The following is a 12,658-nucleotide window of genomic DNA, read 5'->3' as shown; positions in this document are numbered from 1 at the left end:
TTACCGGAGTCTGGATCGATGGCGGCTCCCCCTTTAACGGTCAACTTCATTTTCTTCTCAGATTTGCTGCCTCCTAAAAATAAGAAATTGCTGTAATGCGCTAATTTACAGATTACAGGGAAATCGCTTACACAGAATGATTCAACTCGCGTGGCAAGGAGGCCTGGTATACTGTAGGTATCTGTCAAAGCGTTCATTTATGCAATACATATTAACCACCGCCTTCTCCTGCAGAATCCGTTTAGTGGGCCTATGACGTAGCGTGGTAACTAGCAGGCGACTGCAGAAACGATCATGTACCGTGTTATGAAGCACCAAACACATGCTAATCCTGGGTCTGTTACATATTGCAGCAGACAAGGACTCATCATTTTGTGACACGTATATGATACCATGTATGGATTTGTAGAAAAGGTGATTATTGGATAACTAGGCTGGGAGTAGTGTCCCTTTTCATATTTACTATATATCTATGTGATTTCCCCAAAACAATTCAAATAATCATGGAAAGAAAGCGTGAGGGAAGGGATGTGGTGTTACCGCTAATAGCAATTTCTTCTTTAATGGGTTGTCCTCTACAGAAGAACCTCTCACTTCCTCTCTCCCCCACAAATGCCCTGAAGAAAAGTAAGTAGGAGGGGATGAGGGAGGTCACCCCACGGGCCCCTCCCATTCCTGACGTTATATAACTGAGCTCGCAATGTAGCAGTTTCAAACTTCAGTGAACTTATCTTTTTTTTAATGTGCGTTTGGGGAGGGGGGCGGCGGTTGGGAGGGGTGCAGTTAAAAAAGGTTTCAATAAAATGTAGGTTGCTTAAATTCACACAAATGTTCCTTCTTTGGATCCTTAAGGGCACCATGGGGTAGGGGGAGCGGGTACAGATTACTAGGGCATTTCTGCAGCGGTGCGCAAATAAGGTAAGTAATGAACAAGGGGGTGTAGCCCCCCTCCATTAGCTGAGACCACCGAAAGTCTCAGTGGCCTTGCACGAGATTATTCCAGATGGAAACGATACATGGCTGCTTTTTTATTTACCCTTTTTAAAACATTTTTTTTTTCCACTGAACAGTATCAGGGGTACAAAGGTTTGCTCACGGCTGCTCAATGCTGGTAAAACCTCACCCTGTGGTGGAATTTACATCATGTATCTTCTGTATGTAGATCTTAATAAAGCTACAAGTGCTGGATGATATAATGATATGGCCGAGAAGCACACAAAAGTATAAGTTGCAGAAACGGTGCACAACATCCAATACAGTTATCAGAAGCTTGAGAACCCCCATAAGCACCATTCTCTCACTCCGCTACCCATCATGTATAGGATTTTCTAGATAAACACTCACCTTGCTCTTCCTTAACTTTCCCTGCGCTCTTCCCAGTACTGGGCTTCTGCTTTGGCTGGGGCTCCGGTACCTCCTGCTTGATTTCCGCGCCCCACGTCGATATCCGGTGCTGGGTCAGCAACTCCTGAGTGCTCTTCCCAGACTGGATCTCCTTCAGGAAGTCCTCAGTCACCACCTGTACATTGGCCGCCTTCACATCCTCCATCTTCTTACCCATCTTATCCACCTCCTCTGTTTATGGGCGAAACACAGGCACTATGAGCCATCTTAGCTCTGGCGAGACGCCGAGACCCCTGCATGTAGTGTTGGATAGTTCAGATAACTTTCTATTTAAGGGTTAAGGGGACTTTAATGCAGAAACTGTATCTAGAATAAAATCCTGCACAATATACAGAGAAATAAGCTACGTTCTCCCAGCCCGCAGGCCTCCTGTTGGATTGTGAATTTAAAGCACACCGTTTCCAAAGTCGACCGTATTAGTGCACACAAACTGACTGACAAGTGTAAAATGTAACCTTTATTTAAATCTATTAAAATGATTAAATGTATGCGCTCAAGGAAGTGAAAAAGTTGAAACCAAAAAAAGTGAAGAAAAATCTTTTAATAAAAATTGTGAATTAAATTAAGAACCAAAGGGGTCTCCTCAATGATTTGTCTGTTTATTATTTATTGTTGTTTTCTTATAATTATTGTTACAAATAAATGCTGTTTAAATTCCCACCTTATTGGCCATCCCAATCCTATGCAGTTATTCTGTTTATTACAGAGACTTCTCTTAATATCCAACAAGTCTGCAAAGAGATTACGGATACATTTTACAGCAATCCCTGTTGTGATGACAATTGCAACTATGTAATAAAAATGACAATGTTGTTACCAGATGTATTGTTTTACTGCAATAATTGCTTTTTCTTGTAGCTATTTTGTCTACCGATCACGTCATGAACTGGGAGAGATAAATGTATATCTGATATCGTTAAATCTATTTGTGATTTTTAGAGATACGAGTAGGAAGTTTGCAGAAGATAGATGTACATCTATTCAGTTAAAGACCATTGTTATTCTCGTCAGCTCCTACAAGATCACATGACTATGCTTCTATACCAGGGCTCGACAAATCCCGGTCGCCATGGCAACTAAGATTTTAGTCCTGGCGACCGAGTTTTCCAAGCCCCCCCCTGCCACCGCAGGGAGGCTCCCATTTGCCGAGCGCCCGCTGAAATTTTACCAGTGGGCGCCCGACTCCCCGCAGCAGCAGCCGGACCTCACTCCTGAGCTCCGGCGTCCGGCTCCTCCCACGGGCACTATGGGAGAGATGTCACGTTCCAAATAGCGGCGGACGGCAGCGGACGCAGGATCGGGGCTTAGGTAAGTATTGTGTTTTTTGTGTGTGTGTTCGCACGGCTCTATTACAGGGGGCTTACTACTGGGGGCACTATTACATGGGCTGGTATGGGCATGTTGCAGAATCTGATGACCATTAAAAGAAGCATGTGTGGTGATTTGATGGCATGTGGGGAGGTTGAGGGGCACTGAAAGGGCATGTGTGGTGGTCTATACAAGCTTTCATATATTTTGGTAATGGACGATGGTCTGGCTCCTAAACTTTTAAGATGGCTCCTAGATTTTACAAAAATTTGTCGAGCCCTGTTCTATACTTAAAAGTATATTACATCCATATCCATAAGCTTGTATCACAAATATAATAATTAATTCACAATCTTTATTGATTAGTAATAGTAGCGATATACTCTATGGCTTAATTATAATGGATGGCGTTAAGCATAAGTCACTTCTAACCCACCAATGTAATAACCATTGGTGGGTTAGAAGAGATACTGTTTGGTAGAGCACTGTGTTACAGTCTCACACAGGCAGAAATAGCTCTGACCTCGGTCTTCCTGCATCGCTGATTGAATAAGCCGTAATACAATGGGCTAAATGTTAAATGCCCCCCAAAAACAACATGTATATAATCTTGTTACAATGCTACAACTATGAAATGTTTTATTAAACTGTGGAGATTGGATTATACATTTGTGGCTAATAAAACCTCCGCTACAGGAACTTTTTTGTGCATGTTTAAAACTGAATCATACAGCAAGTATATTTAACATCCAGGTGTCAGCAATATTTGCAGTAAAACAATACATCTGGTAACAACATTGTAATTTTTATTACATAGTTGCAATTGTCATCACAACACGGATTGCTGTAAAATATATCCGTAATCTCTTTGCAGACTTGTTGGATATTAAGACAAGTCTCTGTAATAACCAGAATAACGACAGAGGATTGGGACGGCCAATAAGGTGGGAATTTAAACAGCATTTATGATAATTATAAGAAAACAACAATAAATAATAAACAGACAAATCATTGAGGAGACCCCTCGGTTCTTATTTTAATTCACAATTTGTATTAATTTTTCTTCACTTTTTTGGTTTTATCTTTGTCACTTGCTTGAGCACATACATTTAATCATTTTAATAGATTTAAATAAACTTGTCAGTCAGTGTGTGTGTGTGTGCGCACTAATACGGATTTCTTTTTTCCAACCTCTTTGGGAACGGTGTGCTTGCCGTGTACTTCCGTGGTTGCACCCACTTATGAAATATAATAATAAAGATATTTGAATTATCATATATTAGAGATACTAGGAGGGGTTATACTGACTGATTTTGGATTATAGATACATGAAATTCCGCTTTTCTTTCTCAGGGATTGTGAACTTACTCTGGGTGCTGACGCAGATTGTGGCTTTATTTGCAGATCCGGTTGTCTTTCCGCCCAGCTCTTCAATTAAAGTCTTTATTTCATCTTTGTTTTTGGTTAGTTTTCCAACAACGAGAACCATCATGTTTGTCAACGGCTTGCCTAGGAGGACAATAAAGAGTCTAAGTTGACGGTTTAAATAAGAGGTCAATACAATCAGCAGCGGTAACGCACCAGAGGTCCCAGCATGCCGATTCCTTCATCTTAGAGCCTTAAGGCAACACCACAGGGGCTGATTGGAGCAAGAGCACGGATACACTTAGTACACGTAACAGTAACTTCATAAAGCTTGTTCAAGCACAGATATCTGCCTAGATATAGAAGGGAATTCAATATGAAACGTAAACTTCGCTGTCGAAGTTTACGTTTCATATCGGAGCTTTTACCTGGGATAAAGTATCGGGCGTGCGCCCGCTTATCCCCGTATTCAATATGAAACTGACGAAAACGGGAGCCTGCGAAGTGGGATTTGCATAAAGTTACAAAATTTTCCTTAAAAAAATTGTAGGAACCCCCTAAAGTTGTAAAAACATGGGGGATCACTATGGGTCCCCCCCGTTTTAGCCTGTAAATGAAAGTCGGGGATTTAAATAGCCGCAGCAGGTGTTTTTTTCCCGACATTGAAGAAGTGATGCAGAAGAGCACTTAGGTTATTTTTATCGTTTTTTTTAAGTGGTCCCATCAAATTTGGGGTACATGAAAATGGGTACTAGCATATTTTGATGTCCCTAAAGTAAGTTTTTAATAATTCTGCATTTGTGCACCTGCCGCTATAAATCTATTCTAGAAAACATCTGCCGCTAATAATCTATTCTAGAATACACCTGCCGCATACTTGCAGAATAGCCCTGAACCTATTTCCCTAGTTTTAAACAATTTTTTCCCTTTTTTTTTTTCACCCCAATTTTTAAATACATTTTTTGGGGTGTCACTATTTTTTTTTTTTTTTAAGTTATTTTTTAAATGTCATTCCCAGGGGTGCAGGCTTTTTTTTTTAAGCCTGCACCCCTAAACCCCAATTCTGCACTTTTTTTCGACACCTATTCAATGGTGAAAAGTTATCCCCGTTTTTTATCAAAGACTTTTCGAACCTGCGAAAAGTCTTTGAAATTGAATACAGTGTAAAACTAAAACCTGCGATAATGACGTCATAGGTGCGAAATTAACGCAAAAACTGAGTTTTCGCTCCCATATTGAATTCCCCTAATAGTATGTGAATAACGGTAATAAATACAGATTTCATGGCTTGTAATACTCCCGCTCATGGACGGCTGCAGGATGAATTACAGGGACTATTCACAGGTGCAATCCTACCAAAGAACAACCCAAACCTGGTTCTTCTTTGTCCCATAATAGTGTCTGCCACCTCTGTTTAAAATCGTTGTTGCACGTATCTGCACCCAGTTTACCATTCATTTAAAGGGGGAAATGTATCAAATCTTGAGAGATAACGTACCAGCCAATCTTCTCCTGTCATTTTCAAACACAGAGCCTCATTTATCAACGAGTTTTAGAATTCACAACGAGTGATAAAACTTGTTGTGTATGATAAATGGTGATCCAGCCAATCAGCTCCCAACTGCCATTTTTTTTAAACAGGTGACAGTTGGTAGCCGATTGGCTGGACGACCATTATCATACGTTGTGTTTATCACTCGTCGTGAATGATAAAACTCATTGATAGATAAGGCCCACAGCCTGTACCATGACAGTTATGGAGTGGATTGGTTGGTACTTTATCTCTCCACAAAGTTTGATACATATCCCCCACAGGCTGCTCAAGTAATGTTCTTCCTAAACAGGAACAGTCCCAATGCAGATATCTGTTTTTAAGCCTTAAAAAAAAAAAAATAATAATTCCATTCACCTTCTGGAATAGGCTCCTCTTTAACTGCAGGTACAGGCGGGACAGGAGCACTGACTGGAGCTGGCGCTGCGGATGGGGGGAATGCCCGGTCCCGTTTTTTAAACTTGAATTTTTTCAGGTACGGCACTTCGTGAAACTCCTGGACACACGAAAAAAAATAAAAAGTATGAGAAGATTGTATCTCTAGAGCACTAATCTGCCGAGCGCTACAGTATCTAGGCTAGAGATTGCCTGGACTATTGTCTGCACTTGTGTATTACAAATACAAACGGATTTCCTGTAGGATAGAAGAAACACCAGCAAATTCGTGCAACAGGCAAAGAAAGGAAAGCATGAGGTTTGGGTGAACACGGAAGCCCAGAATGATTCCAAACAGAGTTAATGCTAGAAAACGGCTTTACGCACCTTCGGTATAACCCAGTCCTTTCTGTTGGGGGTTTGTGTTTTAGCAACACATTTAGTCCAAGCGCTGATGTCTCCTGTGCAGTAATAGGCATCCGTCTTGAACACAAACTGTCCCTTGCATTCCTCGCAAGGCAGTAGAGCTCCGAACGCCATGCCCTCCGCCACCCGGTCCTGGATCTAAAGCATTCAGGAAACAATAACACATTTAAGAACCATTACAAAAATAAATACAAAATGACTTACGGTTAGAAAAATAAAACAAATGGGTAAAACACAACATGACGAGATCTGAGGAATGCGCCTTCGTGCCTGTGGTACACTTCAATGAAATATTGGCCAATTATCCTGGTAATTTAGCCAGTAGCTGGCACAATGCTTCTGCGGTATATAGAGTATTTCTGAGGCACAAGATGCTCCCATTTCAATACCAGTAACCATAATGCTCATCTCTAAATGACAGGTATGTTACAAAGAGACGGTCTATTCCCCGTATACATGGTGACGACAGGAAGGGACTTACGTTGGTCTCTCCAGATGGGACCTGCTGCTTGTTGGCTATAAGCAGCTCCTTCAGGTCATTGGTGCTACAGACCTTCTTCAGCTCATCCTTTATACTCCAGATGAGTTCTGTCTGCTCCTGTACCCAGAGACAGAATACGGGGAAATTCAGTGACATACACACACTTATAGAACACAACTAATAAGCGCCAAATGTAATCTAGTTCTACAGAGGAGGAGATTAATGCTTCAGTGTCCTGCGATTACTCCAGTAAGAGAGTTCCGGCCTTAATGTGGGTGCTTGTTTAACGTCTTAGGGGTCTAGTTACTAAGCAGTGTTAGGAGACAGAGTGAAAAGTTATAAGGTGCCAGCCAATCAGCTCCCAGTTTGAAAAATGACAGTTGGGAGCTGATTGGCTGGCACCTTATCACCCTGTCTCCAAACACTGCTTAGTAAATAGACCCCTTAAAGTCTTAAATACAGTTCAGCAAAAATAAAACGTCCTGCTAATGTTAACAGGTAAGCTGCCCACACCGTGGTTTTGGTTGTCAAAGTCGGCCAAACCCGTCATCCAATTCTGTACTTCTCATCAAAGTCACACCTGTGTGGTCTAAATGTAATCTTGGTCTACATTTATTCCGAGAGTACGGTCATAAGTCGGACAGGAAGTGCAGGAGCCTGCGTCTGTCTGCACAACTGGAATAGCTCACGGTGACAATGACTCGTACCTATATATGCTACGGGCTCTGCAGACATGTTATGTTGTTTTAGGCAATATATAGAAGTAGAGATCAACATCTGATCAGGAAATATCACGATGATCGGAAATTGCAGAAGTTGGGGGTCGGAGTGGACTGATCTGACCGTGTGGAGTCATTGTTCAACCTCACTAAACACTGAGAATCAGTCTCACTGCGTACTTCCGATTTGCATACATTTATGTAGCTAATATGGCCATGAGACCACGTAACTGAAACCTTTAGCCTCATGTCTACTGACATATCGAAGCTCTGGTGACTCAACGATGTCCTCACTCCGAGACCTCACAAATCGGCTAACACTGGACTCTGTGCAGTAACAAAGCATTCAGAGGCAACGAGAGAACACCTGCAGCTCGCCCATTTAGGAATACTTAAATCAAAATAATAAAACAACGTAGACATTTTTGTAACCTTAACCCATGAATGATACAACTATATCCTGTTCAAGCGTGCGCGCACGCCTAAAAATAACATACAGCTGTAATGACTGCACCCCCCTAACTCACCTTCAGCAACTTTTCAAGCTTTGATTCTTTTTCTTTCTCTTTCTTTAGTTTCTTTTTGGATACGACAGATCCGTCCAGCTCATCCCCCTTTCTCTTCCTAGGTGGAATGCAGAAAAGAGCATATTAAGGGGATGCAGTGTATGAAGATATCGATGCACATTGTGGCCAGGCTGGAAAATATCATGCCGACACTAGTTCAGTAGTATTCCTGGGAACAGATAGATACAGATTGAGCGCTAAGCAGATCGGCGCTAAGCGCGCTGTGACTGCCTAGTGTTTTAAAATGTAGTGGGTGAGGTTAGAGGTTACATTGTTTTATAATGCTCATAAACTGCCTCAAATCAACAGAGAGAATGCAAGAAATAGAAGGCGGACAGTGGGACTACTGATCGTAAAAATCAAATCGTAAAGGGGACAGAAACACACAGAGCCCCCGCTGTGTAATATTCCATACTGCTCCCAGCTGTGCCGCATCCCTAATTAGAACACCTAACCAGCGAGGTGTGAGCTGTGTCCCAGGAAAGGGCATTATAGATCCTCCAGGGGCAGATATTTGCAGGTAATCACAATGAGAGTGACTAATTATTAAGGTAATTAATCAAATCTACTGCCAACACCTTTACGACCGATGAAGCAGAGACAGCTGGACGGCAATAAAGTGAGAAGTGACGGACAGAAATAAATAGAGGAGGTAGTGACCCACTTACAGGACAGAGCGAGAACTTTATTACAGGGAGCGATTGGACATCACCAGATTCTCATTCACCTGACACGGAGCAACCGTAAGTCGCACCATTTGGTTGGGAAGCAGCATATTTTATCTTTCTTGGAATAAGATTACGTACAGTACAGTAGTGTCAGTGTAGCACCTTTCTCTATATCAGATATATTGTACGTAGGACTGTGCCTGCACATATTATGTAACATTGGACTTCTTCAGTGTGTAAGGACATCAGATTATGCTTCTATACTTTACCAATATGATACTAAATATACAAAGAAACAGTTGATTTACTTTGTGCCATGACAAATACATTTGTGTGTGGAACATCTTTACACTCTACTCCTCTCTATTTTCCACCATATGTGTGAAGGTCACCCCCTATGGCGTCCTATCTCCTCTGACCTGAGGCTGGCCCCGTTTAGGGTACCACTATGTCCTCTCTGGATCACCATCACATTGATAAGCCCGCCATCTTTCAATATTAAAGTGGCGAGATGACTGGTGCACGGGGCAGGAAGAGGGCTGTATACCGCCTACCCCAAATAGGGTTCTCCTAGTTGTAAGGGCCCAATGTCTTCAGCTACCCCTATAGTGCAGATGATGGAGGTCTCAGATGAGAAGGATCCCTACAGTAAAGGAGAAAAGGGGAGTGTGGGTAATCTTGCCAACACGGTTTGACCCCAAAGCCGGGCTTATCCTGAGAGATACAAAAGTCATGCGCTTTCCTTTAGGAGTCAATGTCCCAGCATATAAAATGATGCCTCTATCGCTGTCTAAGCTCAAATAAGTTATATTAACAGCCTTAACTGCTACCTATGGCCCTCATTCAGAGCCGCTCGTTAGCGGCAGTACGCTCGTTCCGAGCGATGTTTGCACATCTGCGCATGCGTACGGATCGTTATACGCATGCGCGAACCAGTCAGTGCGGCCGAAAATCGTTTGTACGCTATATAGCGAGTGCCTGCTATTTTGAGTGACAGAATGAGGCGTATGTGGGTGGTAACAGGGGAAGGTGCTTGAAAATGGGGAGTGGAGATCCGAACGCAGGCGTGCTTAAAGGTCAAAACGGGCGTTTTATGGGTGTGTATATTTAAAACAGCAGCGTCAATGACCACGTCACTGGGTTATTTTATAGCCAGAACTGCTCGCAAATTTGTGGTAGCAAACACCAACCACAAGAATAGCGAGCAGTTCATACGCTGGTCGATGTACTCGATTAATCTAATAAATAGCGGACATGACGTATGGTGCGAGCGGCCAGGGGGCGTTTTTAACAAATAAACGAGCGTATGTTTTGCTCGTTCGTTCAGACTTAGAGGTGTGAACAGACTGCAATGTGCGTACGGATCATTTGAATAGCCACCCCTTGTTTTTAAACGAACGACCGCAAATAGCGAACGGCTCTGAATGAGGGCCTATGTCTTTCTAATGTAACGCTCACAGTTCACTCGTGCCGACTTCAGTACTGGTCCCTACACTGTTCTGTTCACCTGATACAATCACACTAGAGATAATAAGATCACTTATAATGGACAAATGAGATATGTGGAGACCGGGTGGGGAGAACAGCTGGAAATAAAACAGAAGCCATTTCACACTGCCTCAAAAGTACACATCGTGCAAACAGACGCAATAAAACGCATGCGCCATATGTGACTAAGGTCATTGTTTTTACCACATCACAATTTTCTATTAAAAAGGTTGAAATGTTCTGTATTCCACTGAAAAAAATGTATTGTAACAATGTTTCTGGGACTCTTGGTATTGATCATATAAAAATAAATAAATAATTCCATTATCCATTAAATTGCTTTTGGATTACGTTCTCTGGCAACCTGCAGCCGGCAGGGATTTATTCCCATGCATCAAATGCCACTATAAAATGCAGCACTACTAAAACCAATGATACCCGGACAGGTACCTGTAGTGCTGTGATTTGTAGCCGCTTTTATTTCCTCCTTAGGTCAAATTTCAGAATCGCAGGGAAACACATCACTAGCGCGACACTAGTTAATCTGCACCGGATTTCAACTTTGTTTTCATACACTATAGTTAGTGCGATATTGATGATTACTCCACATTATGTCAGATTTCAGCTGAACATCTGTAAATATATTCTCGTTGATACTATTGAAATGTTACTGAACAACGTCCCGCTAGTGATTCTCAGCATCCCGGTCATTTGCTGCTGACAGAAATTTGGGTCATCACATACAATGCTACCGGAATAGCCAGCGGGAAAATCGCTCCACGGTCACAAACGAAAAACTCGCGGGGGGAAACCGCCTGTGAGAAATCGCTGGTGTGACACTGCCGTTATACTTAACTGTACTGACATCTCACTATCTTGATTTATCTGTGTCACTTCCAAAAGTATTTATGTACCGGTTTGTAATGAAACAAAACATGATTGATAAATAAATAAAACCATCCATGGGAAGAAGGCTGACACGCACGCTGCAATATTCATCGGCTATCGCACTGATATAGCAGCATTTTATCCTAATAATTTTGCGCTTTCATATATAAAGAGCCAATGTAAAAGCAATAGGATTAGTAAATGGCGCGGTAGAAGGAGGTCTGTGTTTGCGGTCACTTTTCAGGAGCACTAACAGGCTTAAAACAATCCTGATGTGATGTGGCCTATCGACCTGAGATACAATGTTCCCAGTCTCGTCCTATTAGTCATTCAGGTGCCGCTAATTAAAAACAATGAGCCTCCAGATTCGCTTTCAGGTTGAGCGTAGTAACCTTTAAAAATAAAAAAGAAAAATGACAAAACTACAAAGTACCTGATTCCTATACAGCAGAGGTTGTGAACAGATCAATGTTCTATCATTCACTATTTCTTCATAATAAAGTGATCAACGAGGAGCGTGGTATTTGACACACCATTTGGATACACACCATGTGAAGGAGCGATGCGATGTAACGACATATCGCACGCGCCATACACATTGCACAATACGGCATACAACGGCACAGAGAGTCGTTACATGCTGCGTGGCACCGCGTCATTCATTGCATCGTCCCATCTGCCATGTAGAACAGCAGATGGGACGATGTGATGAACGGCGCATCGGACGTAAACACTATACGATATATCTGCATTGGAACGATATAATCGCACTATACATTGTATAGTGGCTACCCAGCTTTAGTTTCAACATTTCCTAAACAGTGAGGATGTAGACCTAAGCACGAGTGCCCAGCCCTTAACCCCACCATCGCATGCCAGGTGCATTTCTGCTGGAGTATTAATATACGGTGAAGTACAATCACAATATAATGATCATAATTTCTTTCCCCAGTTTACATCAGGTACTTTCAACACATTTTACGGCACCATGAACGCCAGCGTCTCAGCCCCTACGGATATCCTGTTCAGTCTGGATGAACCTTACACAGCGGCGGAGATAGTGATTGCCGCTGCAGCCGCTCTAGGAAACATACTGGTGTGCGTTGCGGTCATGCAGGACAGGAAGCTGAGGACGGTAACTAACTACTTCCTGGTGTCTCTGTCGTTGGCAGACGTGTGCGTGGGGGCCTTCGCCATTCCTTGCGCCATTCTGACGGCTGTCGGCGTCCCGCGGTACAATCTGGAGGTCTGCCTGTTGATGCTCTCCAATCTGATCATGCTGACCATGAGCTCCACCTTCAGCCTCCTGGCCATCTCCGTGGACCGCTACATCGCCATCCTAAACCCTCTGCGGTACAAGAGCATAATGACCCCCACAAACTCACTCATCCTGATCGTGGCAGCCTGGATCGTGGCGT

At 42.7% G+C, this 12,658-nt stretch overlaps 1 protein-coding gene across 1 annotated transcript in view; it reads right to left on the bottom strand.

Annotated features, from left to right (window-relative positions):
- Nucleotides 1–12,658, bottom strand: part of PARP1 (poly(ADP-ribose) polymerase 1) — an 81,620-nt gene that overhangs the window by 25,756 nt on the left and 43,206 nt on the right. The window contains exons 5-11 of the mRNA XM_088449363.1: nt 8,158–8,254; nt 6,912–7,028; nt 6,392–6,568; nt 5,987–6,125; nt 4,081–4,221; nt 1,345–1,575; nt 5–73 (exon numbers count right to left, since the gene is read on the bottom strand). Coding sequence (XP_088305489.1) covers nt 5–73; nt 1,345–1,575; nt 4,081–4,221; nt 5,987–6,125; nt 6,392–6,568; nt 6,912–7,028; nt 8,158–8,254 — 971 coding nt within the window. The remainder of the gene's footprint in view (nt 1–4; nt 74–1,344; nt 1,576–4,080; nt 4,222–5,986; nt 6,126–6,391; nt 6,569–6,911; nt 7,029–8,157; nt 8,255–12,658) is intronic.

The sequence above is a fragment of the Taudactylus pleione genome, unplaced genomic scaffold, assembly GCF_031769625.1.
Source record: "Taudactylus pleione unplaced genomic scaffold, aTauple2 ptg000483l, whole genome shotgun sequence".
NCBI classification, from domain to species: Eukaryota; Metazoa; Chordata; class Amphibia; order Anura; family Myobatrachidae; genus Taudactylus; species Taudactylus pleione.
The sequence above is the reverse complement of the archived record's forward strand: the minus strand, read 5'-3'. Positions and strand labels throughout refer to the sequence as shown.